The sequence below is a fragment of the Podarcis raffonei genome, chromosome 15 (assembly GCF_027172205.1).
Source record: "Podarcis raffonei isolate rPodRaf1 chromosome 15, rPodRaf1.pri, whole genome shotgun sequence".
Classification (NCBI taxonomy): domain Eukaryota; kingdom Metazoa; phylum Chordata; class Lepidosauria; order Squamata; family Lacertidae; genus Podarcis; species Podarcis raffonei.
Genome location: NC_070616.1, coordinates 23533796 through 23561714, shown reverse-complemented (window position 1 = coordinate 23561714; position 27919 = coordinate 23533796). Strand labels below are relative to the sequence as shown.

The window sequence follows — 27919 nt, the reverse complement described above, 5'->3', positions numbered from 1 at the left end:
CCAGCTCCTCCAAAGAGGTGGAGCAGCCCATATTTTATGCTGTCAACCAATGTAAGGCTACAGTTAGCTCCAGAATTTTGGGATGCCCTCCCACCAGAGACCCGCATGACTCCATCCCTGTCATCCTCTCAGACGTAGGTGAATAATTGCTTGCTCCTTTCAAAAGCTAGGACAACTAGCACATTTGTCTCTGTTCTTGACCATTTATCTGTGTATTGTTTTGGGAACAGTTGCATTTTTTAGAGCTATAGCAACAACACTTTCTGATGGTTGATGATGGTGGTTGTCATACTGTGTGTTTCTTAGGAGATTTCGTGTTGGAAAAAGGTGGCATGGAAATTCTGTAAATAACAGTAAATGGACGGGGGGAATTCTTCCCCTGTCCTCGATTTACAGTGCAACGTATGCATGTATTTTGTCTCCATTGTTGAAGGCAGTGTGACTTTGAATACCAGTTGGTGGGAATCACAAGTGAGAAGAGTGTGGTTATGCTCATGGGCTTCCCATTAGAGCATTTGGTTGGCCACTGTATGAACGGGATGCCCAACTGCAGATAAGCCTTTGGCTTCATCCAGCAGGACTCTTCTTATGGAAACATAGCATTGTAGAGTTGGAAGGGACCGCAGAGGTCATGTAGTCCAACCCGTTGCAATTCAGGAATTATGATTAAAGACTCCCTAACAGATGTTCTTATGCTCTTAATCCCACTCAGTTAAACAGAGCTTACTTTCAGGTAAGTAGGGTTAGGGTTGCAGCCCAGAAGGACTTTTGGGTGGAAGGTGTGAAAAGCGCAGGTCTAATGACTTACCAGCATGCTCTGCTTGGAGGACTTCCATGTCTGAGGTTGCACCTTAGTGGCTTGGTGCCTCACAATGGAAGGGTAAGCTGGAGGAGACACAAGGCATCTGTGGTTATTATTCCCGGAAGAACCTCCCTTGCATGCCGCTGGGTGCATTCCAGAGTTAGAGGGACACCTTGTTTAAACATAAGACTGAAAAGCACAGCAATTCCAATGCAGCCAGGTCAGACTGGGGCATTTGGAATGAATATCTCCCCAGAGAAAAGACAGAAAGAGAGGATGAAGGTAGAGGGGGAAGAACTCATAGAAGCCCTGAAAGTACCATTCTTGGTATAGAGGCTCCCGTCGGACTGCTTGCTGAAATCTCCCGGTGAACTCTGGCCAATTGGGGGGAACTGATAAGGCATCTTGGTCCCATTGCCCACTGGAAAATAGAAGAAGCAACATTACATTGAGGTGGAGTAGGAAATGCTTCTCTCCACAAATCTCTGCACATTTTGGCCAGATCCTGTGAGCCTCTGCGCCAGGACTGCAGATCGCGGAATCAGCAATAGTCGCTACCATAGGCACAAAGACAGGATGAATCTGCTCCAATGCAGGAGTAACTAAGTAGGAGGCACACACTTCTTTAAGAAGTGGGGGGGGGAGCAGAGAGCCCACAATTTGGGTGTCGCTTCTTCAATAAAAGCAGGATTGAGAGCAAGAAGAACTCTACTGGAATCAAGAAACAATGGATAAGAAACAAATTTCTGTGGCTTTCACTGGCATGAACCTTGATGCCAAGTTCTCCTCAAATTTTCCAGTGATGCAGAATAAATGGGTCCTGGACTTCATCCTGCAAAGATTTCTGCCACTAAAAGTGCAATATTTAATTGATTAATCAGTTAGGTTAATTGCTTTTCAAAAACACTTTTAACAACTAAAGAGGTGTCTCTGATAAATTGTCCAACAGATGACGGTGGTGATAACAGTTGTTTTAAAAACTGAAGACAAGCACTGTTTTAAAAGAAGCACCTCCCATCTTCTCTCTTTCAAAGGAAAGAAAACTTCAGAGATGACCCCTGTACTGACATACTGACATATCCGTGATTCATTTAAAAAGTGGATAAGGATGCTTCTTCCTCAGAACTATTCTTTTTATCCATATGCAAATATATCCACTTGTTGTCAATTATTTATCAATTAATTGAGTAAAACACATGTGTGTACTTGGCTAAGATTTCTTTAATTGAGTGCTAGCTTTAATTTCTGGCATTACCATAATTAGCTTGCACATTCCTGTAAAAAATCCTTCTCAATTTGAATTTTTACCCTGTGCAGAGCTGTGCATAAGGCTTTGCTGGAACAGGGCCTCTCCATCTTGCACTCTCTGCGTATCCTGCTCTGGGCCACACTGACTTGTATTTATGGATGCGTTCACACAGTAAGGTCTGGTTTACAATGCCCTGGAAGGATCCTTTGTGGTAATTTGTCTTTGCCACCTCCTGGTGTTGTTTCGTGTAATGTTTGCTAAATGGTGATGCAGGGATTCGGTGTAGCTGCTTGCACAGAGCCGTAACAAACTGCAGTGTGCACTCACCAAGAGATGCTCCCACCAGTATTTACAGGTTCATCTGAATGGACCTGAAGCAAGGAGCAAGTTTGCTGTAGTGAATGGCACAGGGGCATTGCATTGCTTGCCTGACCGTCCTCCCACTGAGTCACTGCTGCATACTGGGAGGGAGGGAGGGAAGGGGTCAGCATGATACAAATTCACTAGCAAGAGCACCAGATTGGCTTGACTGGCTTGTTTCCAGCCCACCAACCTCACTGCCACCTCGCCCTTCTCTATTTCCATTCCAGTATGCAGTGGCAACTCAACCGCAGGGAGGTCAGGTCAGCTGCTTCCCACTGGGGGCCACTCCAACATATAACTGACATGATAAATAACAATGATTTTATTATTTAAACCCTGTTCATCTGGCTGCGTTGCCCCAGCCACTCTGGGTGGCTTCCAGCACATATAAAAACATAATAAAATGTCAAACATTAAAAGCTTCCTGATACAGGGCTCCCTTCAGATGTCTTATCAAAGTTCTGTAGCTCTTTGTCTCCTTGACATCTGATCGGAGGGTGTTCCACATGGAGGGGGCCACTACCGAGAAGGTCCTCTGATAACTGATAGAGTACAACGTGTACAAATTGTACATGGGCAGGCTCCATCTACAAGACTGTGGGACATTTGAATAGATCCCCAGTTGTGCAGACAGAACATATATGCATATATGCACTTAAATATGGCCCTGGAGGTGTGTATGGAGTAAATGAGCAGAATTCTGCTCCCTTCTCCATGCATGTTCAATTTCTGAACCATGCTACACTGACATGGGGAAACAAGAGAAAGGGGGAGAGTATGCATGTTGTCTTCATAAACTGCCTTGTTCCCAATAAATAATGAATATACAGTATATATACCAGAACATGTAACGGACAGAGATTGGTTGTGTAAAAGAAATAAGAGTTGGTCCCCAAATTAAGTCGCAACTTTGGGATGGGAGGAGAGGTAGGGGTGCCAATGGGAGACCAACACAGAGAAGTGAATGGATCCTTTCATCTTACATCCATGCAAGAAACTTTTCCATAGCTCATATTCTGAGGGTTAATGATGCAGCTTTATACTGTGTCAGATCATTGCTTCATCTTAGAACATAAGTAGAATCTTGCTGGATCAGTCCAAAAGGCCCAACTAGTCCAGCATCTCCTTATCACAGTGCCCAACCTGATGCCCATGAGAAGCCTTCAAGAAAGACCTTAGTACAGCAGCACTCTCCCCACTTGTGAGTATCAGGAACTGGTATTCAGAGGCATATTGCATCTGATAGCGGATGTAGAACATAGTTGGTGTAGCTAGTAGCCATTGATAGCCTACTCTTCCATGAATTTGTCTAAACTGCCATTACAGCCATCATTACTACACCATGTGGGAGTGAACCTCATAGTTTAACTATGTGCTGTGTGAAGAAATACTTAGTACTTCCTTTTTTTGTCATGAATCTTCCAATAGACATCTTTGTAGGATGATGGAGATAGTACAGTCAGTAGAGCATGAGATTCTTAACCTCAGGGTCACGGTTTGAGCCCAACGTTGGGCAGAAGATTCCTGCATTGCAGGGGATTGGACTAGATGACACTCAAGGTCCCTTCCAACTCTACAATTCTATGATTCTATGACCCCAAGTTCTGGTATTATAAGAGAATGTATCCATTCTTTTCCAGTGGATAGCTGGAGAAAGAGCATGACCAAGACTGTTTTCTCCAGCCTCCCCCAACTATGGGACCTTCAGATAACTGAACTACAACTCCCATCATACCTGACCATTGGCAATGCGGCCTGCAGCTGATGGGAGTTGGAGTCTAAAAGAACTTTGGGTCACTAGGCTGGGGAAGGCTGGTCTACTCTAATGATCCAAAGTCCAGCTCTGACCTAGACATAGGTACAAATGGTGAAAACCTAATGGCATTGACCACGGAGACATTGAGTCTTAGCTCAGCAACCAGAGATCCTTCCCACAAGCCCAAGACTGCTGGACCCAAGACCTCTAAATCTAGACCTGTAGAGAATATCAGCCCCAAGCCTGATTCATTCTGGGGATGTGCATTTTCATCCCTAAAGTCCTTGCATTCCGATGGGTCTGCTTGCTAACACATGCAGAGTGTCTAGCTCAAGGTCATGGGCAGGTGAGGGTGTGTTGTGCTCCAGGCCCTTTAAGGATTTGCATTCTTCAGCAGGAGGGTGGAGCCTGAGATGAGCTGTCATGCCTAGGGAGCATCAAAGGGCTCAGTTGAGTCAGTGCTCTTGTTGGAACAACTCCTCTGCTCGTTGGGTTCTGCCTGAGGTCCTCAAAGGTCTACTACCCCTGACTGTCCTAATTTTCAGGATTCTAACTAAAGAACCCATCCTGACTTTCTACTCCACACTGCCTGCCAGACCTTCTCAGCCCTCTCTGGGGCTCTAAATCACCACCATTGGGCAGCAGTGGCTTTTGGGAGGTCCTGCTAGCTTATGCTTTTTCTTTTTAAATGAAGGCACTGAGGGGTTGGACCCGGGACCATCAGCTTGCAAAGCAGATGCTCTCCTGCTAAGCTATGGCCCCAGGGGTGAATGAAAAGATAGCAACTCTGTAAAAGGGAATTGACAGGGTAAGGTGGAGTGGTGCACCACCAGCGGCAGCATTGAAGGTGTGAAGAGTAGTACCTTTCAGGGAGTAAGCAGAGTTCCCTGCTGTAATGGATTCCTCTGCAGTCTGCAAGGCAGAAAATTCCCAGGCTCTGGTGTTGTAGTTTCCTCCTAGATGAGAGAATTGAGTTAAGGAATTAGTTGGCATGAAAACAAATTAGGTGACTGAGGATTTGCTAGGGGTGGACTTATCTGTCTATTTCAGTTTCAGTCTTCAGTTCATTTTGGCACAATTTCTGCACTTATTTCTTTTTTTGGGGGGGGAGTCCTCAATTTTCACCAGCATTTTAGTTCACACACAATCTCCCCTAATGCACACCTACATTTTTTGTATGCTATTTTCACTAATATAGGCACTTTATGCAAACCTCCCTCTAGCATTCTTAAACTTTTGCTTATTGGTTTGGTTATTGGTTGGAGAAGAGGGAATGCAGCAGGTTCACAACATTTCCCTCCCACCAGTAGGATCTGTCCTGTGTTGCCATCTTAAAAACAATCCAATCAGCAGATTTAGAATCAGAAACAATGTACCCAGTCATAGCAGGGGAAAGAATTCAGCCTGTGAATGAAACTGTCCATCCTTCTCCTTAGTGCACCAAAGGAGCTTTTGAGCCAAATGACCCAAAGCTCTCCCTGAGTAGCCATTAGTTACATTCATTTACTCACTCACTCTCAGACTGATTGTCTTGGGGATGTCGGGACTCTGGCTTTGGAAGAGAGATGTGGAGCAGGTTAAGCTGCTCTTTGCTCGAGAGCCATCAGAAGTTCGAAATAGCCTCAAAAGAAATGGTTTTCTTTATTTATCATCTCTATATGCCATCTAGGCCTCCAAATGGGTTAGGAAGAGGACATTTAAGTCTCGCTTCATTCTCTACTACTGTGAAATGTTCAAAGTAAAATACACAGGGGTGAATCAAAAGAATGAATTTATACTACCTGCTCAGAATTATTCACTAATTCCAGTTGCTTGTTCTCCACTGTTACATAGAGCAGGATTGAATGTAATGGGATTAAGTTACAGGAGGGTAGGTTTTGGTTGAACAATACTAGAACCCTCCTGCTGTTAAGAGCAATTTAACAATAGAGGCAATGACCTGGCTCTCCCTCATTGGAGGTTTTTTGAGCGGAGGGTGGTCAGCTACCTGTTGCTGAGGATAGTCCTGATCTCTGGATTTCCTGCACCGCACAGTGAAATTAGACTAGATGGCCTCCAAAGGACTCCAAAAACTCTAGCATTCCATGAAAAATCATTAGTTGCCAGTCAACAAATCAGATGAAATGGCACTAAGGGCAAATGAAGCCAGGGGGACACAGGAGAGGAAAGAAAATGGCCTTGAGAAAAAGTACATGGCAAGAGGGGGGAAGGGTGCTGAACGTTGAAACAACACAGATCCTTCCATGAGTATAAAACAGCCTTCTCTAAGCTTGTGTTTCCTAGGTGTTGGAGGACTCCAACTTCCATCATTCCCCTGACCATTGACTATGCTGGTTGGGGGCTGATGAGGGTTGTGGTCCATCAAGACCTGGAGATTTGGGATGGTTGATATATAAAGCTGTATCAGTTCACAACACTCACACCAACAAAACTGGTAACCAGGCAGGTAATTTTGGCTAGACTCTGCTTCATACCTTTTGGATTCAGGAACATGGAGAACCTCTTCATGCTGTCTGGCTGGTTCCAGTCAGAGTAGTTGTTCATCATGAAGCGGTGATCGCCTGAAAGTTCATAGCAGAAATGGGGGGGGGGGATAAAAACCATAAGACAAGAAGGGAAAAGCAAAGAAATAAGGAGTAGCTCCCTGGATCTAGACTGAGAAGCTGAACCCCAGAAGACTTATCAGGTACACAAAGATCTTTTTGCGATTGTGATACACATTTAGATGTTTGCTACTTGATGACAGCAGGATCAAGGGCTGAGTTGCATGTACCCGGCACATGGAGCAAAGGTTGTGGTTGGTTATTGGCTCTTGAGAGAGCTGGGGATCCTTAAGTCAGGAGCCAGGACCCTCAACCTCCTTGACTTATTTTGCCTGGCTAAAATGTGCCTTTGAATTGTTGTAATTCCTCTTGCTTGCCTGGACGGAGGATCAAGAGGTGTAAGTTAGTGTGTGTCAGGGTAGAAGGATATGTCAGTTTTGGTTCTTTCACTTTCTTATTTTTTCAGCCTTAAATTCAGTCCTCCACATTTCTGCAGAAATTTGTGGTTATTCTGCAGCAAAATCCTAGTGAAAATTCACCAGCCTCTTAGTATGACTTTATAAAAAGTGCATTTATATATGCCAATCTGACTCATGTGCCCATTTTCCCCAAGCATTTTCCCCTACTCAAATGCATCTTTGTTGGTTATTTTCACTAATAAGTTTGTTTTGATGCAGCTGCTTAATCTAGTGCATTGTGAAGTTGGAGAACTGAACTGCAAAATCCCCACATTTCAAAGCTTCATTTTGACAAACAGGTTGATTTAGAAACTGAAAATTAGGCAGGCTCAGGTTAAAACACCAACAAACTCAAATATCACCTGTCATACAAGGGTAAGGGTCTGCAGTCCTTGAGAAGGTTGCCCACCAAGGAATGTGGCATTCAGATTCAAAAAAGAAAAGCCATTCTCTTGGCTTAGCCAAAACTATGCAGAAATGGCTAAAGAGGATGTGCAAAGCTGAGTCTGAAGGGAAACTCAGGTCTTTCTTCTAGGCTGTCATTGGGGCATCTGTCACTGGGAAGCATCAATGGTTCAAACTCAGAAGTGCATCTGATTGTGCCCTGTGTGATCTAATGAGTGTCCCCATGCAGAAATCCCACTGATTGGGAGGAAACCATGTTTCACGGAAGCTGGCATTTTGTGACCTAACCTGTACTTTATGACCACCTACTAACATCTATTATCAATCCCAGCAGAGTTCCCTTCCTTCTGCCTTCTCTCTGCTATTCCAACCCTTGCTGGAGGAGGCATCCACTTATCTGCACTCTTTGCAACTCCCCACAGACTTGGCCAGCTGTGAAAATTGCATTGTAGCATCTCTGAATGAGACACCACTTACAGAACCAGGTGTTAAAGTTCCCCTTTCTTTTGCAGAACAGAAGTGGGTGGAGCAAACAAAGTTTTGTCTTGGGTGTGTGTAGGTGGATGACGCAACCCTTCTCTCCTAAACTGGACACATGACTTCTTAAAAAGAAACCCTACTACTTTAGTACCTTTCAAATTTGGTTTTATTATGTGAAGGGTAAATTAGTGATTCTGGCAATTTTGGATTCTCTTTTCCAACCCTAAGTTAAATTCTCTACAGTTTGCCATTAGAAAAAAAAGCCCTCATGAACATTCACCAGCATTATAGTGTGAATTTATTTCAATATACATATTTTTGTATGCCTTTCCCCTTTAATATAGGCAATTTTGCAAAGCAATTTTCCTTAATATGATGGTGGGAGCGTTGGATGATATTTCCACAAATACATGCATTCCTATGCACATTTTACTCCAGTATACAGTGGTACCTCGTGTTGCGTAACCTCCAGGTTACAGAATCTTCGGGTTATGGCCACGGCAAACCTGGAAGTGTATACTTCCGGGTTTTGCCACTCGCACATGCGCAGAAGTGCTCTGCATGACGTGCGCATGCATAGAAGTGCTCTATCGCACTGCGCACGTGTGCAGAAGTGGCGCCTCTAGCTACAGATTTTTCGGGGTGCACACGGCACCCCGAAACAAATTAAATCTGTAACCAGAGGCACCACTGTATGTATTTTTGTACATATTACTTGAGTGGAGAATTATGATGCAAAATTCAGAGAAGTGTGAATTTCAAAGGATGGGTGTGTTTTGGTTCATGCACTGCTTCAGAAAGTGTGTTCACCTTTAAATGCAAACTGAATCCCTTTTCTCCCTCATCCTGCGGCATAGTTAAAAGGGGATTATTTGTGTTGTGGTGGTGGTTTTAGGGATGTGGCCCAAGTCTCTGAATACTTTGCCAGCAGGGAAAGAAAAAATAATCCTGGTCATTTATTTGGAAAGTATAAATTCTCTTGATGCAGAAGGCTCTACATCCATCCAAAAAGAACAGCAATTTCCATAACCTTCACTAAGAAGCAACATGGGAAGATATGTTTGGTCTAATAAAGTCTAAGCTTAATGTGATGTGGGAGATCCCTGAACACAGCTTCCAAATTCTTTTCCTTTTTTATAAAAGCCACTCATCATGCCTTGATCCAAACTGGGTTCATTTTCCTGACATAAATTTCTCACTTTCCAAAGCTACTATTAATTGCAGAGGGGGAATCATCAGTATGCTTTCCTCTTCTACAGTCAGTGGAAATGGAAATGGTTTGTGATGGGGGAACACACTGGGGAACCTCAATACTGCTTTGAGTAAAACAACAACAACCAAAAACAAACCATAGGGTTATAGACAGTCCTAGGCCTACTCAGCGTAGACCCACTGAAGTTAATAGAAATGATTTATTTTATTTATTTATTTATTAGATTTATATATTGCCCTTCATCATAATATCTCAGGGTGGTTCACAGAATAAAATACATGATTAGCATAGGTTCATCCATTTCAATGGGTTAACTAAAAGTGCAACTACTATGTGTTGCAAAGATCCATCCACATGGATAGCACTACAGATATACTTATCCACAGTGGCAATGGAAAATTCATAAATGGAACTTATGTCTCATATATTAGTTTGTCCCTGGTACTAATAATATACTTATGGGGTGGGTTAAAAAAAATTCCCAGTGCTTTGACCACATTATCTCATCAACTGCTGCAGCAGCCTTATAAGGCAGGCCAGTAATCTTGTCACCATTTTACAGACAGGAAAGGTGAGGCTGTGTGAATATTGGCTCCTGTGGATTTGGGATGAGGTTATTGTGGGTGGTAAGCTCCCTGGGGTCATAGACTGCTATTTCCTCTTGACAGAGCATAAAATAAACCCATTAGGGTTGTCCACCAGGGTGGTGAACCTATAGCCATCCATATGCTGTTGGATTTCAGCCCCAGTCAGGGATCATGGAGTTCTAGTTCAACATCTGTAGGGCCACAGGTTCCTAGCCCCTACTTAAAAGTCCTAAACATTTGGGGGCTGGCTTAACTCAAGGACCACCTTCACTCAGATGAGCTGCACCCCATATTTTAAAATCAGCTGCAGAGGCCCACAAGTACAGTCTACTAAGGTCACAAGCACAGGACCTTGTCAGTGGTGGCCCCGCAGTTATGAAATTCCCTTCCTACACAACTGCAAAAGGTCCCTTCAGTGCAGGCCTTTGGACATGCCTTGGAGAATCTAAATGTATTTAACCATGTTTCTTGTGCTACTGATTCCAGAGGCTTAATACTTCTTTACGGTTCAAGATCCCCTTTGGCCTTTTGCTGATTTGTGTGGGATCTGTCCTGAAAACTAATGCATGGTCCTGCAGCAGTTGCTTGTTGGACTACAGCTCCCATCATCTCTGATCATTGACCTTGATGGAAGCTGGAGACCCTCAGTATCCAGAAAGCCACAGGTTTGTTGTTCCTGATGCACATGTTGCCCAAATACGCCTCCTTCCCTTTCTAGCACCCTTCTTGATCTTCAGTTTTAAATTGGGGGTATTTTAAAATGCTGGCTCAGGAAGCTAGATTAGATTGTACCCATGACTGCACTCAGCCCAGTTCTATGTTTGATCTGCTTCCTCGTATCTTATTATTGCACCAGAGTGTTCCAGCATGTCTCTGGCACGTTAGATGTGTTTGAAGCCTAGAGAGATTTGTAAGACCCTTTGCCAAGGAACAAACAGAGGCATGTTTGATACAGATCTTAATGAAATGATAAAGATCTGGGGTTTCCATAGCAACCTTCATCAAGAGCCACATCAAAGACCTTTCCCTGCGATAGAAGCCTTTCTCTGATTCCTCATCTTCCCAACACAAACGGAAAGGTGGTGAGAGTCATTACTCGCACATAAATGCCAGCCCCTCTGCCCTGGGCAAAGTAGATTGTGTCTAGAGGCCCAGTGTTGATCTATCTAGGCATCTATCTGGTTCTCAGGACTGGGAGCTGCCAAGAGTTAATTCATATTTTTTGGTTTCTCAACTCCTCGTGATGTGGAGAAATATTCTCTCCATTTTACAGATAAGTATCTGAGACATGAAACAGATTAAGGCCTTATATTCCCAACATTATTGGGTTGGGTTTTTTTTTTAAAAAGTGGGTAATACATCTCGCAACTGTCAGCAGTTTTCATGGGGCCAGAAATTACATGAATTATAAGCAATGATTAAGAACTACTGTGTTGCACAGCACAGTTTCACAGCATCAGCAGGGAAAGAATGTAACTGCAGCCAAAACAAAATGCCATGGATGTTTTAACACTGACATCTGAATGGACGATTTCCCTTTTGTGCTGTAAAGGATAATTTTGGATGAAATGAATTGGCAGTCAGTTCGGTTTTGACAAAGGGAAGCAAGTCATTTACAGAGCAAAACAACTTTGTGCTTCATGAGCCCCTTATCAGCCCTTGTGTTGGATAGGAGAATTATACTTTGAGGATATATCCCCACCCTCTATGGTCTGAGGATCTCACAGACCTGGCTACTTGCAAACATATTTCATACAGGTGTCAATTTCATGTGGTTACCTATTTGGAAATCTTGGGTGCTTATATTAATTTATATGTTTAATTGAAGATCTATGTACTGATGGTCACTGCATTGTCCATTTATTTATTTAATTAATTTATATCCCACCTTCTGCTCTAAGAACCTCAAGGGGCTGTACACTGTTCTCCCACTTCTTGCTTAATTTCTGCCAAATGTGAGAAGTGCCATTTTAGTAGGTGAAACTTAATTTTTTGGGGGGGTGGAATCAGTGAGGGGTCTTAACAATATGTTTTGGGGCAATGTTTTGAGGAATTCAAATCTCCTATTGTTTTTGTGACTGGAGAACATTTAGCTTGGCAAGTCTACATTTGATGAAGAAGCACATAAATTAGTTTTTGAAAACCAAATAATTTTAATTTTACCTTTTTTTAAAATTTTGTCAGGTAATGCTAAATAAAAATAATTAATAAAACTACAAGTACTTGGCAATCATTTTTAATGATTTCTATGCAATTCTCCACACTTTTTACTTAGCAAGCAAAATTAAATAATATTAATTTAAGCAAAATATATTCCAAATTCCCAAGTCATGTCACAACTTTTTAGCACACCTCATTTTTGGAATTTGAAAGTTGAAAAATTCAACATGTCCTACATAGCCATGTGAGGTAGGTCAAGCTCAGAAGCAGTGACTGTTCCAAGGTCACACAGTAAGCTTCATGATTGAGTGGGCATTTGAACTCAATTCTCCCAGGTTTTAGTCCAACACTCTAACCACTCAGGGGCGTAGTGTTGGGGTGTGTGTGCCAGGGAAACTGAGTATTGGGCTGGGGAAAAGATTTGTATCAGTTTACACTTTAGTGCTGATCCACATGATCCTGAACCAACACAAAAACCTAAACACAGCTGTCCTTCAAAATTGCACTTCTCTGAATTATGCGATATACTTCGTCAACCCAAAGCTGCATGTGTTAATGGAAAGTGTGCACAACAGTATATATATTAATAGAAGTAATGCACCGAAATGTGTTATGTTAGAGGGATAACTTGCAGAAATGTACACACTAGGCAAATTGAATGTGCAGGAATGTGTATGTTGGGATGTGTGTGCACAGAATATATAAAAAATGTTCATGTAGATTTTTTTTTAAAAAATGCAGACTGATGTAGAAGTGGGGCAAATCGAACATAAGACAGATGAAAACAAGAAAACGAGAGAAACTGAAATTGGTAGATTCTTTCATTCCTACATGCGGCCAACCAGATGTTTTTGGACTTCAATTCCCATCATCCCTGATTATTGGCCGTGCTGATGGGAGTTGGGGTCCATCAACACCTGGAAGGCCCCAGGTACCCCACTTTTGGCTTAGACAAACTCATGAAGGTGAAATTTATTGGTGGCTATTAGCCATAATAGCCAAGTGAAATCACTACATTCCATTTATTGGATGTGATTATTCTGCTGTATTTGTTGCATTTTTATTGCTCCACCGTTACTGATTAGCTAAATTGATGCATGATTTATTAAGTATTGCACTTTGAAGTCTCAGCTGTTCACTTAAGGCATTCTGTGTCTTAAGATGGAGGGGTAAAGGTAAGCAATGCTGCTTGGACTTCCGGGTTAGCGCCATCGGCTAATGGTGGATTCCCTCCGAGCTCCGGAGGGAATCGGCTCCACAGGATTAGGGTCTTACCGCTGCGGCGACGCGGGGACCCTTAAAAATCACAGGCGGTGAAGCCTGTGAACCTGGTGACTCGGCGGGCACCATTTGCGCCCCCCCGACCTGCGAAGGAGCCTTTTTAAAGGCTTCGGAACGGGGGACGGGGTGAGCGGCGCGGTGCTGAGAGTCGACTGCTTCTCCTGCGGAGTGAAGCCGCGCTGCCATGGCCAGAGAGCGCTGACTTCTTCTTGTGATTTGGACTTTAAAATAACAACCCGTGAGTACTACGGAAATTGGATTTCTAAGGAAATTTTTCTTTTGTGAATTAGGCATGATCGGGGAAGGCGTAAACAGGAAGTCCGTCTCCCCGTCCTGTAAACAATCTAAAGCAAGGACCTGCTAACTAAGGTCGAGAGAATTCTTTCTTTTATTATTGGGTAAAAGACATTAATTTCACAATTTGGCACTAGAAGAAATTTTACTGGAGGATAAGAGCTAATATTGGGAGCTGAAGTGCCACCCCCCCCCCCGGACCCGGGAGTGATCCGCGAGAGAGCCTGTTGAAAAGACATTGAAGAGTTTGACAGCTGTCAAATTAGCTGTCAAGACGGAAAAAGAGAATTTTGTTTCTGCTGCTTCTGCTGGCTATATTTGTTACAATTTGACTATACTTTGTTGAAAATAAGGAAGAACTGATACAAACGAATTTGACTTTTGAATTTGAACTGGAAGGAATACTAAGTAACCAAAATCCCTCTAGAGGGGATTTTGGGACATTACAAGAATGGCTGAAGGAGGGAAAATTCAGGCTGAATTGGACAGAGTGTTTCTTCTCTTGGGAAAGTTACAAGGCCAAATTGATGTTTTGGCTACAAATGTTGCAACTCTGGACTTAACAGTAAACAAATCCATTGAAATTGATAAGGAATTGACTCAGGAAGCCCATGCAGCTGGACAAGAAGAGAAACTTGAGAGTTTTGAGAGTGTGAAGAAAGAGATATATGTTGTTTCTGAGGAAAAGGAAGGAGGAGATGTAATGTTGCAGATGACAAAGGAGAGCCAGAGGCCTGACAGGATGGTTACAAAGGAAAATAAGAACTTGATGGTGAAAATTTGGTCTGAATTGGAGACTGAAGAATGGAGAGATCTCCTCATGTGGAGATCGGAAGACCCAAGGATTACAAATTTGATTAAGGTGGAAGTTGGAGCTTTGGGGACATTTGGACTTGAAAGGAGTAAGAAACAAGATTCAGGCTCCACTTTTAAGTATGGAGGTCTGGCTGGAAGAAACATGGACCCTATTGGACTAGTGCTTCTCTGAGATTTGGTGCTTAATACCAAGGACTATCAAAAAAACCGGCAGAGAGGAACTGAGAGAGAATTAAGAGCCTTGGACGTGAGATCTCCAGGCTGATAGTAGATTGATTGATGGACGTTTGTTGGGGATTGAAACCGGGAAAGGGGAGGGTGGAGTTTGGGAATCCAAAGGGTGTATAATTATAATCTGTTTTGTTTTTACTTTTGTTATCTGTTTGAGAATTGAGGAAATCATGGAAGGGAATTTAGGCCGACTTTAGAAAAAGGTTTTAAGAATAAGCACTGATGTATCACTATTGATGTTTATAAGGCAAAATTGGTTTTTTAAAATGAACTAAATATAAAAAGGTTAAAAATTGGGGATAAGAACTTGTTGAACCAACAATTTGAATTGGAATACAAGAGGGGGAGGTGTGGGGAAGTCAGGGAAATATGTTATTGAAAATAAGGATTGTGAATTCTATGTGTTTTTAAACTTTTTTTTTCTTTTTTGATTTTTAATGTATAACAATGGAAAATTTTAATAAATATTTTTTAAAAAGTTAAGCAATGCTGCTTTTACAGGGAGGCTGTAAATATTTTTACACTGGCCAGGCATTTGTATAATGAGGCAAACTATTTTCTGGTGAAGCTTTTACTGATGTTATTTGCTGTTGAATTGCTGCTGCTGCAACTTTGTGGTTTACATGATGTCTTATTTTGCATAATTGCTTCTCTATTGGTTGTTTGCCACCCTGAGCTCCAGATTGGAGGAAGGGTGAGATATAAGAATGAAAGAATGACTGGATAGATAGATAGATAGATAGATAGATAGATAAATTCCATTTGTCACTAGGTGAGATAATTTAAAAAATAAAATAAAATCCCAGGCCTCTTAGAACTGTGGTTTAAGCTCTGCTTTTATGCTGCCGCTCTTACATTTCATCTGCAAGAACTTTTATCATTAGTTTTGGTTTGGATAATATTATTGCCGGTTTTTTAAAAAATATTGTATTTTGAGCAGGTTGGGGAATCTTTGCATTGAAGGGTGAAATAATAAAGACTTTTTGAAAAATAAAAAAGTGTACAGGAAGGATGCCTTTGCTTTGGGCAAATAAAGAGGAAAAGTTCTACAATTGTTTCTGCAAGTTTGAGTTCCAAGTATACTTCAAGTGATAAAAGACCAAAGATAGTGCATAATTTCTCAGTGCAATCTTGTGCATGTCTACTCAGAAGTAAGCCCAGTGAATACAAAGAGATGTTCTCAGTAAAGATGGGTATAGGAGATGGCACTGTAATCTCAGAAACAGACAGGATAGGGGCCTTCCTCAAGGGGGAGCAGCACCTTGAACCGCTTCTAAACTGAATTAAAAGGCCAAGTGGAATAAGTTCCCCTTACCGTTCTCCATGTGGTTCCTCTCGATGAAGTTCCTGCTGAGGTCTGCCTTGCAGATCTTCTCAACATGTCTCATGCACACGTTCAGGAGGTCATCTCTCAGTATCCCCATAGACGGGCTCATGTTCTCTCCCTCCAGCAGGATGCTGTATGTTGGCAGGGATGGTGGAATGGTGTAGCTCCTCATCATTGCTCCAAATTCCTGCCAGGAATAATAGCAATAAACAGAAGTGGCGTACAGAAGAGGAGTGGGGTTTGGTCTGGACAAAGCCACTGGGCTGAAGCTAAGCAGGCCTAGGTCTGGTCATTGGTCTAAATATTGATGGACCACTCAGAAATCCTAGATATGCAACCTTGAGTTCAATAGAAGAAAGACAGAATATAACCAGTGATGTAGTGATCCAGGGTTGCAGGGGGTCAAAGACTGATTACTATTTCTGCAGCAGGGTCCCTGTCTCCAGCGTCCTAGAGCTACTCAATCTCCATGAAAGAGGAGCTTTCTAGCCACTGTCTACTCCAAAGCTAGTGATTTAGGAACACTGAAAATACAAGGTGAATCCATTTCAAGAAAACAATGCACAGGGTCTGTTATGTACAATGGAACTTCATGGAAAGTGCAACTTAAGTCACTGCCGAATAAGATACTGGAGTGCTCCTAAACATTTGCCCAGGTACATGTACAGAAAACAGTAGATCTAGCTGAATGGCAACTCATGGAGACTTGCATTGATTATGGCAATGCATCCCTAATTATTATTGTATAATTATAAGCTTATTGAATCATTATGGAAGGCATGTTCCTCTGAGGGGGTATGGCTGTGATCACCAGGAGCAGAGCCTGCATTTCTGAATTTGCCACTACACTACTGAACATAACTCTATTAAAAATAAAAAGACAGTGAACATATCAAAGGTAGCCAATATGATGCATTCCAAATGTCACTGGATTGCAAGTTAGATCTTCGTTTGCCATGCTAGCTGGGGCTGATGGGAGTTGAAGGAATAATAATAATAATAATAATTCCCCACCGTACAGCACTGGAGCAGTGCCAGCAGCAAACTGCTATACAGTGCATGTGCAGCGTTGCTACGTACAGCGCATGAGTACGACACTGCACATGCACTGTACTTAGTGGATTGCCACTGCGCCGCTTCAGAGCCGTATGGACAGTTTGTGGCTGTAGCGGCACCGGAGGGATCCCAGCACCGTCCATACAGCGCTGGGGCTGCACCGGCAGCAAATTGCTATACAGCGCATGTGCAGTGTCGCTACATATGGTGCCATACGTAGCAACGCCACACATGCGCCTTACGTAGTGATATCTGTCCCAGGTGTCACTACGCCTTCCTTTGCCCCTGTTTCCTCCTCCTAAGTTTCAGTGTTGCCCTTGTGAAACTCTGCAGTGGGGAGGAGGATGGAGACAAAATTAGCTCATTGGTTCTAGCTCCACCTAGTGTTGGCCTCCCTGCCTTCTGCCCTACAAGCCCCAATAAGCACCAGCCACCACAGTCAGCATGGGAGAAAAAACAGCCTTGCATACCTGCAGGAAGAGCACTGAGTCACTGATCTGGCCTATCTGCTCCCTGGTCTCCTTGTCTTCTTGCAAGAGTTTGGCCCTTTCTTCCAGCTCCTCCACAATCTCCTTGATGTTCTCCACAGCAACCTTCTCCCTGTGATCCAAACCAGCCTTCACTTCGTCCCGCTGCTTCTCCAGGTCACGGATCAGCTCTTTGAAATGCTGATCCACCGTGGCTTTCTCATTGGTGGTGAAGTTCTAGACGAAGAAACAGGGGGATGGAAATGCATTGACTCATCTACCACAAAGCCTTTTCTCTGCACGGCTGGAGCTGACATTCATCACAAAACGAAATGCCCATCACCAGTAGAGAGCAAAACCAAACCCCTTCTCCCTGATGCCCTAGTTTTCTGTGTGCAAGGATGCTCTAAACATTGCAGACCCACACTGGGAGTGTGATGTGGGATGCCCAGCAAAAGCTGCACCAGTTCAATTTCCTGAGTGCGTGTTTTAGAAACGTGTGGCAGGGTGGGGACTGGTCATTTCAGTGTTATGTCACTGACATTTCTAGACACCTTCATGCAAAGTATATCCTTGCAGGTGTGACTTATATTGTGGGCAGAATCTGATATAGAAATCATCCTATCAGGGGTGGGGAACCTCAAGCCAGGGCAGGAACAAATGTGGCCCTCAAGGTCTCTCCAACTGGCCCTCTTTGGCTTTCTTTCATACCCTGAGTGTTTTTTCCCTGTCCGGGATGTATCCTTCACCTCTGATGCTGCCTTTTGCTTGTCCAGATGCAGGACAGAGAGGGGTATGTGAGCATGATTAGAAACTTGACAAAAAGTCAAATTTATATTTAATGCTTCATCCACTTTCCCTCTGGCTCCACCCACCATTAGCATGTGGCCCTCAGAAGCCTACTCGGAAGGAAATGTGGCTCTCAGACTGGAAAAAGCTTCCCCACCCTGGTCTAGATTGTTAAGAGTAGCTGAACAAGGAGAAGTGTGAAAGGGTGCTTTTGTGCACAGTACAACCTGCAGGGCAGAGGTATAACAAAGCACTTCAAGATGACATCATCATCAGTTGATACCTTCCCAGGTTTCCTCTGATCTAACCACGTTAGCGGTTTCTACTGAGAACGTTTCCACCCACACAGAGATTCTCAGCTAAATCCTGCACTCAAAACATTCCGGTCTTTTCCCTGTGAATCAGGAGTCCTGTGAAACTCTGGGGAGACTTTTAAGCCAGACTTTTGCCAACCTGGTGTCCTCCAGATCATTTAGGCCACTAGTGGGTGTAGCAACATCTTGAAGTTCCAAGTTGGGGAAGACTGGACTAGAACTGATGCAGAACTAGGTTCAGTGCTCCACTCAGCAATGAAGCTCACTGAGTGTCCAGCCAAACTTTTCCTGCCTGTCCTGCCTCGTAAGGTTGTTGAAAGGATAAAATGGGTAGAGGAAACAGAACAAATAAACAGGAATGCCACCCTGAGCTCCTTTGCGGTGGGTCAGGGATTTATTTATTTTTTTAAAAATGTAATAAGTAGTAAAAGAATGAAGATTACATTAACATGGGGCACAGTGAATCCATATAATGGAAGTTCCCATGCTCAGGCGTTCTCCTGCGATTTGGAAAGAGAAAAAGCCGGCTTTGCATATATTGCTTGACATGATTTTTTATTTTTGCAACACCCTCGGATATTCAGGGATGAGCTCTGGCAGTCGAGATAAGCAGACAACTTTGGCGGAGCCAAGGCACAGAATTTAAATGTGCTGGGTAGTCCCCGGAGTGTGAGACGAGCTTGTGTGTTCCAGGCCTTCTGCCAAGTTAGATGTATGGGCCTATTCTCCCCCCCCTACACACACACCCCACTTCTAGCCCATACGGTTGGTCTGGCCCTGAAGAGATACTCGAAAAGAAAAGTGAGCAAGAGGTGAGAACATGAGCGGAGGAAGCAAAATGACATCTTAGGAGAACCATATGGGGAGGAAATGGAAGTGAGGAGAAAAAAAGAGCAAGGCAGAAGAAGGTGGAAGCCTCCAGCTGTATCTAATGCTGGTCCTACTCAGAGTAGACTCACTGAAATTTATTTAGTCAGGGTAAAGGGACTCCTGACCATTAGGTCCAGTCGTGACCGACTCTGGGGTTGCGGCGCTCATCTCGCTTTATTGGCCGAGGGAGCCGGCGTACAGCTTCCAGGTCATGTGGCCAGCATGACTAAGCCACTTCTGGCGAACCAGAGCAGCGCACGGAAATGCCGTTTACCTTCCCACCGGCGCGGTACCTATTTATCTACTTGCACTTTCATGTCTTTCGAACTGCTAGGTTGGCAGGAGCAGGGACGGAGCAACGGGAGCTCAGCCCGTCGCGGGGATTCAAACCGCCGACCTTCTGATCGGCAAGTCCTAGGCTTGCCACCCACATCTTTTAGTTGGCTATAAAACATTGATATGCCACTATTCATAAAAATGTGTGAGAATAGTTTACAATGGTATATATTTAAATAATAATAATAATAATAATAATAATAATAATAATAATATCAGAAATCATCTAGCTATTGTGGAAAGCATCTGTTTTCATTGCCTGCATAAGCCTGGTGGACTTGAAATGTTTTTAGCAAGCATTTGAAAGCTGAAGCAGAACCTTGCTGCTCAATCTCTATTGGGAGAGCATCCCACAAGATCGGGCCAATGACACTTAAGTTCCCTCTTTACAGGGAATTATGGGAATTGGAGTTTTCTGAGGGAGTCTCCTAGCAACTCTCAGCACCCTTAACAAAACTACAGCTCCCTGAATTCTTTGAGGCAAGCCATGACTGTTTAAAGCTGCATCGAAGTGCTTTAAATGTATGGTGTGGACATGGCTTCTGTTGGAGTGCAAAAAGTTGGAGGAAGGAAATGAGCAGAGCAATGAGGGGGCAGTAGTTTTGGGAAGAAGAGGGAAGCGGGAGGATTTTGTGTGGCTCTCACCTTGATACGGTCCCTCTCTTTCTGCCACTTGTCCACTTCATCTTCCAGCTCAATGATCTTCAGCTGCAGCTGCTCTTTCTGCAGAGAGAGCTCAGTCTGTGGAGAGGAAAGAAAACCACCAATGAAATCATACTCTGCTAGGAGGCAGCTTCAAAGCCCACAGATGCTGCTCACTTTTGCCCTTGGCCCCTGGACTGCAACTCCCATGAGTTACAGGTTCCTGGCAATTAGGAGTAGCTATCAGAGATAATCAAGCTCATCTAGATAATCTCACTAGTTGGGTCAGACAATCCCAATCCCCAAGCCGAACACACACACACAAAGCTAGACTTAAAGCTTTGGGCAGATTTCTATCTACCCTCATGAACTGGTTTTTTTTTAAGGGGGTTAGGATTATGCTTTCCCCCCCCCATCACATTAATGTGGATTGTTGTGGGGGGTGGAGGGTGTCAAGAAGCCAAATTTCAAAATCCAGATGTGTTTGAAGCCCAGGGCCCAGCCCAGGGTGTGTCGCTGCAACAATAATAGTTTTCCATGTAATTACAGGATGACGTGGCCCATGTTGCAACAGAGAGGAGGACGCCCTCGGCAGAAATTTTGTTTAGACATGACCACAGATTCATTCGCTCTGCGTCTAGCCCTTTGACGATGCCATGATCAAGGCAGGGTGAGGAAGACAGTGAGAGGAGAAAGAAGGACTGAAATCCACCAGCTCGCTCAGGCACTGTTGAATCACAGCCCACTTTGTCCCCTCCAAGCCTTGAGAGCAGAGGCAGAAAAGGTTAAGAGTTGTGCAGAGATGTGTTTGCATGGCTGGCTGTCCCTTGACTGGTGCATGATTCTAGGAACAATTTGCCTGTCCAAAGATCAGGTTTGTCTAGGTAGATGAAAATGTGACAGAGGGCATCTGGAAGGAAGACGTTTCTCTGCGCCTTCCCCTATTTCTCCATCATAAAGTGTGGCCCAGTGATTCAGCTGTGATTACTGCATTGCAGGAAGCTATACTACATTGTCCTTGGGATCCAACTCTACAATTCTATGACAGACACCTGGATTTCAATGCATGAGACCCACAAATAGGCGTGTTTGCCCTAGTGCAAATCTTGGAGTTGCTGTGCACTTGGCGTGCAGTCTTTCTGTGTGGCGTGTACTAGGCACGGGGTCAGTTTCACATCAGTAGTTCATCCCACAACACACCTGGAGCCCTGCACTCACATAGCTCCTCTTTGTAAGAATCTAAGAACTGCTTTGTGGAGTAAAGGTCTGCCTAGCCCAGTCTCCGGTTTCCAACAGTGACCAGCCACAAGATCACAAGCAGGTAAAGCACATTTGTCCCCGACATCTACTATATCCAGAAATACACTGCACTTGAATGTGGAGGCTCCATTTAAGTCATCGTGCCAAATCAAGTTACTATCATGCTAATTCATGTCTCCACATTATGAAATTTAGCCACCCAGAGAAAGGTCCTGAGAGATGAACAAATTTTTCTAGCCTTCCTTTGTTTATCCTGTGTGTGCTAACACAGCACCACTAGAAAGGAACACTACAAGGCACCTAAGTGACTGTTATGTTGGTCCCAATTTTACATCAATGGGACAGGAATACTATGATGATGATGATGATGATGATGATGATGATTTATTTATACCCCAGCCACTCTGGGTGGCTCCCAACAAAATATTAAAAACACAATAAAACATCAAACACTAAAAACTTCCCTAAGAATTCCTTTCTTTCCTGGACAGCAGGTAGGGAACAAGTGACCCACAAGACAGTCATTGGGGCTTCCCAATCTGGCCAGGGGTATCCCTTCCTTGCCCCGATCCCCCTCTTACCTCACCCACCCAAAAGAAACATAGCAATCTCCTATTGACCCCAACAGAAAACCTTTTGTCCAAACCTAATTGCAGTACAAGGCACCTTTTTGGAAGGAGGCCACAGTTGGGAAGGGAAGGGTTAACTTGACAAGGTACTGGAAAAGGAGCACTACCTCTAAACATATCTGAAAGTGTTAGACACATCTTTATTCATTATTATATTCATCTAATACTCCAAATTTCATACACACACACCTCTAGTTATGGGTGTTGCTGGAATTGAACAACCTTTAATTTCCAAATCAATTAATCCAAAACATGCATGCTCTTCTCTTCATCTTACTGCTTAGCAGTCTTTGGAAATTCCCACAGGGGCTTTGGACACATTTGCACAATCCAACTAATGCAGCTTAGTTAACCTGGACATCATTTAACATTGTGTTTTTCAGATGAACCAGAAAACAGATGGGTGACAAAAGGCGAATTATTTTCTCTCTGCCAAACTGAGAAAGTGAATTGAGGAAAAAAACTCTTACAATCCTATGTCAACACACGGCTTTCATTAATAAAACCTGGTGCACTCTGCAATAAATCTACAATGCAGATAAATAACACCATTTCACATGCTGAATATCTAATGGAAAGGGAAGAACTCAGCCAAATTTATCAGATCTCTTGGGTGGACCCTTTTTTAAAAAAAGATAAATATTGTAATTTGTTTCACACCCAGGCCCTAAGGGTATAAGGCAAGAAAATCTTCCATCTCACTTTTGCCTTATGGTGCAATCCTGAGAAGTAAGTTAGGCTGAGAGGCAATCACTTGCCCAAGGTCAGCCCATGAGAAGCAGGAAATAAAAGAAATTTGAAAGCAGGACGAAGTCCTACACTCCCTCCATTATGCCACACTATCTGTGTCATGAGATTGGGATAGGGTGGATCTGAGAACATGCCCCTAAAATCATGTGTGGTCTCACACTGCTGTTGGACTTTGCAAGCACATAGTAACCAGGAACTGTTCCGCTAAGGGCAGGCCTCAATTGCCTACCTGAACTGGTTTAACAGCCAGCTCAGCCACCCTCCAACAAACCCAATGAACTATGGCACCGTAGACATGCCAGTGATCTCTCAACAAAGCACTTTCTGCAGCTTGAGAAAACCAATGCCCATTATGCCTTTGGGTGGAAAGCCATGATGGTCAAGCCATTTTGTGTGGAATCCAGTACATGTGTTTATAATGTATCTAATGGGGTGGCACATCCAATTTTGCCGCCTGAGGCAAAACAGGAAGGTGCTGCCCTGCTACCGCAGCGGTCTCCTTTGCCTGGGCTGAATGATGGCGGGTTCCAGTGGGTTCAGGCTAGATCTCACAAAATGCATGAGATCTCATGAGATTTTGGTGAGATCTCATAAGATCTCAAGTGCTGCCGCCAGCACTGCTTCTCTGCCACCTTGTAGGCTTCCGCCACCTGAGGTAAGCTATCTCAGCCTGCCTCATGGGTGGGCCAGCTCTGGGATGTGCCATAAATATCTTTCATGCCTCATCTAGGGATGAGCTAACATGAGGCTCTTTTCTTCTTGGAAAAAAACTGAGTCCCTTCAAGCCTTCAAGTACTGCACTCAAATGCTTAAAACTCCATCTAGGAGAGTTTCAGGCTTTCAAAAGAATGCCCAGAGGGACCCAGTTTCTTGTTCCACCCGTTACTCTGTCCCCAAGGACGTAGTGAAAGAACTTGGGGGCAGGTAGATGGAGTATAATGCAGTGAATAGGACCGGCTCTACCATTAGGCAGAATGCAGCAGATGGGTAGAAATTGTGGCAGGAAAAGCTAGAATGCCGCCCAGTCTGCCCTGCACTCCTTTGATGCTCTCATGTCCAGTGGAGGCAAGCAAAGTGGAATACAGTTTAGCTACCTGTCCAGTTAACATTTGCACATAGAATTGTGGTGGGGTGGTGGGCACCTTCCTATATTTTGCCTGGGGCAGCAATATAGTGTCTGATGGGTGGAATCATCATCATCATCATCATTTACTCACTCTTCATCCTAAGGTCCTAAGGTAGATTACAACAATTAAAACACAGTATTAGACACAGTTTAAAACAACTGGCAATCACAGATATAAGGTCAGTCCTAAAAAAATACACCTCTGTAAAGGGTCTTATGTAAAGGGTAAAGAGATGGGTCTTCAGTATTTTCCAGAAGCTGTATACTGAAAGTGTCAGGGGAGGGAGTTCCACAGCATGGGGGCTGCCACAGAGAAGGCCCTCTCCTGGCCACCCCAAGTTTCTGAGACTGATGGTACACCCAAGAGAGTCTGTAAGGAAGGAACAGATCTTTCAGGCATTTGGGAGTATGTACCACCTGTGCTCCAAAGTGATCAGTATGTTATAGGACTTTAGGAAGTTGCCCACGGCAGAACATAGTGCAATCTCCTAAAAGGTGGAGACATGTGAAGCTAACTTAATAAAGCTTTGAAGTTGGGTATTTTAGGATGTTAAGTAATATAACATGCTCCTGCATGTTACTTAGAAAAAAAAGAAGACTCCAATTATTCTAAATATGATGGTATATCTTTTTTTAAAAAAAGAAAAATTAGTGGGGTAAATCCTAGCTAACATCCCAGGAAAAGGAGAGTGAAGCTCATTTTGTGAAGGATAAGCTACGTGCCTGTTTTTCCTATCCCTGTCACTTCATGTTTGTACAGTTTCTGGGGCTTTTTGTTTTAAGTGAATTATGCAGTCAGCAAAATATTCCTTTTTGAGTGTTATTTCATTTTAATATGCATGTATTGTTGCATGCCACCCCAACCTCCAAGCAGTCAGAGACTCCAGGGATGGATGCTTTCCCGCAGTTTTGTTTCCTTGGAATGAAGTTCACTGGGGTCTTTCTAGAATATAGAATTGTAGAATTGGAAGGGACCCCAAGGGTCATGTAGTCCAACCCACAGCTATCCCAGGGTGGGCTCAAACCACCAAACTTCTGATTAACAGCCAGACACACCAACCCATTGCACCACAGAGAACCTTCAAGGAAGCCCTCCATCGCCTGCTACTCTGTTGTGGACCCAAAGGTGAGTCCATGAAAGAGAGGGACAAGGTAGCATCCGGTGGAAGTCTGAGGCTTAAGCAAGCATTATCAAAGCTGGTGCCTGATAATGCCAAAGCTGTAGGTTTGATCCCCATATGGGACAACTGCATATTTCTGCATTGCAGGGGTTGGACAAGATGATCCTGAGGGTCCCTTCCAACTCTATGATTCTATGAATTCAAGCACTTATGACCATCTGTACTCGGAGCTCTCACCCCTCCGCTAATCCAGTCTGCACCAGGGTTGAGGCAAAGTGAGAGCTGGACAGAGAAGACTAATGCTGCTGGCTATCAAAGAGGACCAGACGTCTCTCCTAAAGAATCCTGGGAGCTGTAGTCCCCCCCCACAGAGCTATAATTCCCAACACTCTTAAGAAATGAACTTCCTGAGATTCTTGGCGGGAGCCATGTGCTTTAAATATAACGTGGATGTGACCTCAGGGCAGACTATGTGGCACACACAATTCTCTCCCCTCCAATAACTCACCATCCCCATTCCATCCTCCCATCTTCTGCCACCTGAGGCAGCCATCTCATGCTACCTAATGGTAGGGCCGGCTTTATTGGAGTTCCCTGGCTGGTTACCTGTTCAGAGTTCTAACAGAGCAGTATAATACTGAATGATTGGCAGCCCTGTCAATGTAGGGGCTAGGCAGAGCTTGAAAGACAATTTCAAAGTGGCAAAGAGAGAGAAAGGGAATGGATAATTGACCTTTTATGGTGCTTGTCGTCAAGATGGATTCCAGAGGTTTTTTTCAAAAAGCCTTTAGTTACTAACTCATTGTATAAGCCATAATCCCTTTGATCTGCTCGCGTTCCTGATCTGGGAGATGGGAGCTGTGTCAACATCAATCTCTGCGGCACAATGAGGCACAGCTGGAGTGATGGCAAATTAAAATTTCACCGGTAATTTAGGGTAGCCCAGACCTTGGAACCACTGCCATCCACAAAGATTGCGCTTTTGCCCCAAAGATTTATAGGAGAGATCGTGAGGATGCTCTTGCCTGGCGCATTCCAAACAGCCATAATGGCAAGGGGGCGGGCGGAGGAAGAAATGTGAGCAGCCAGGCAGGTAATGGAGTACACCAAAGAGAGTCTGATTTATTAAAGGGGTGGGAGAAGTGTGCTTTCTCATATATTAAAGGTTCTCATGAAAGGGCCGGAGGAAGCAATTTTTTCATAATACAAAAATTGAGAAGAAAGGAGTAAATCAAGAAGAGGCTTAGACACAAAGGACATGTTCTGATGTCTCCACAAAGGCTGAAGTGTTCAGAGCGGGCCTCTCACTCCTGTCCTAGAGATGATGGATAGGTCATGGGTTAGCAGGGCTGGGGAAAGCTCCCTGTTTGAAGCCCTTGAAAACCAATGCTGGTCAGTGTGTAGACAGGACTGTGCTAGATGGACCAGTGATCTGACCTGCTAAAAAGGAGCATAGAGTAAGTCAGGGGTTGGCAAGGTTTATCTTGCCTGGGCCGGATTGGTCCCGTGAAGATCCCTCCTTGGGCTGAATTGCACATGTGCGTGAGCGCGCCTGCCCCATGATTTTCGGCATCTGCACGTGGGTAGATGCGATTTCCGGCATCTGCATGTGCGCAGATGCAATATTCCAGTGCCTGCATCTGCACAGACGTGATTTCCAGTGTCGCAGAAGCAAGTCCCCACGCGAGTGGGCAACTTGGTTCGGTGGCGGCTCATGGGCTGGTCAAACGACCTCGATGGGCCGCTTCCAGCCCATGGGCCTTAGGTTGCTGACCCCTGGAGTAAGTGGTGGGGGAAGCGTAACTTGAGACTCTGGAGAGCAGCTGCTAGCCAGAGTAGGCAATACTGGGCTAGACCAGGATTGGGAACCCGGAAGTCACATTCACTCCTAAGCAAGCATCCATGGGTCGCACATCCATGGTGGGCAGGACCAGATGCAAAAGTGGGCAAAGGAAGGGGTGTGAATTAGCTTTGTACAGGGCATTATGTTCCAGGCACATAAAACTCAGGGGTTTCTCCACAGGAACTCATTCCATCCAACAAGAGACATTGTCATAGTCCATGGACACATCCAGATGAGCAAAATCACTTGGGGAGGGTGCAGGACAAGGTTGGTGAGAGATGGAAGGGTCTCAAGGGCCAAATAAATGGACTTGGGGGCACTTTCAGCCCCTGGGCTAAGGTTTCCCCACCAATGGTGTAGCGTGGGTTGCCAGTGCCCAGGGCTGCATGGAGGGGTGGGGAGGCAGGGAAACAGACAGAGTACGCATGCACATTCAACAGCCTAACAGTGTCCCCGTCACCCAGGAGATCACAGCCACAGAGACAAGAAAATAAGAGTTGTTCCATTGTCTGGAGAGGTCACTTCCTGTTTCACATGAAGAAGCCACTTTCAACAAAGCCCAGTGATGGAAGCACGTAGCTGTACTGAGGCAGCACCGGTGTTGAAATTTTGCTCCCCTAACAATTTTGCACCTTGAGCCTTCCTCCGTACTGGAATGGCATGAATGGTTTAAACCAGCCCTGATCAGTGGGACACCACAGCTAGGTGGCAAGGCAGAAAAACTAAGGGACAAATAGGGGGAAGGAGAGTG

General features: G+C 44.2%; 1 protein-coding gene across 3 annotated transcripts in view; it reads right to left on the bottom strand.

The window, feature by feature from the left end:
* TRIM29 (tripartite motif containing 29) overlaps positions 1-27919 on the bottom strand; it is a 45626-nt gene that overhangs the window by 4593 nt on the left and 13114 nt on the right. The window contains exons 2-8 of one of the 3 annotated variants that reach the window (XM_053367339.1): positions 20443-20538; positions 17492-17725; positions 15954-16152; positions 6645-6731; positions 5034-5126; positions 1122-1223; positions 809-885 (exon numbers count right to left, since the gene is read on the bottom strand). In XM_053367339.1, the coding sequence (XP_053223314.1) occupies positions 809-885; positions 1122-1223; positions 5034-5126; positions 6645-6731; positions 15954-16152; positions 17492-17725; positions 20443-20538 (888 nt within the window). The remainder of the gene's footprint in view (positions 1-808; positions 886-1121; positions 1224-5033; positions 5127-6644; positions 6732-15953; positions 16153-17491; positions 17726-20442; positions 20539-27919) is intronic. The other 2 variants (XM_053367340.1, XM_053367341.1) reach the window with 2 other exon arrangements.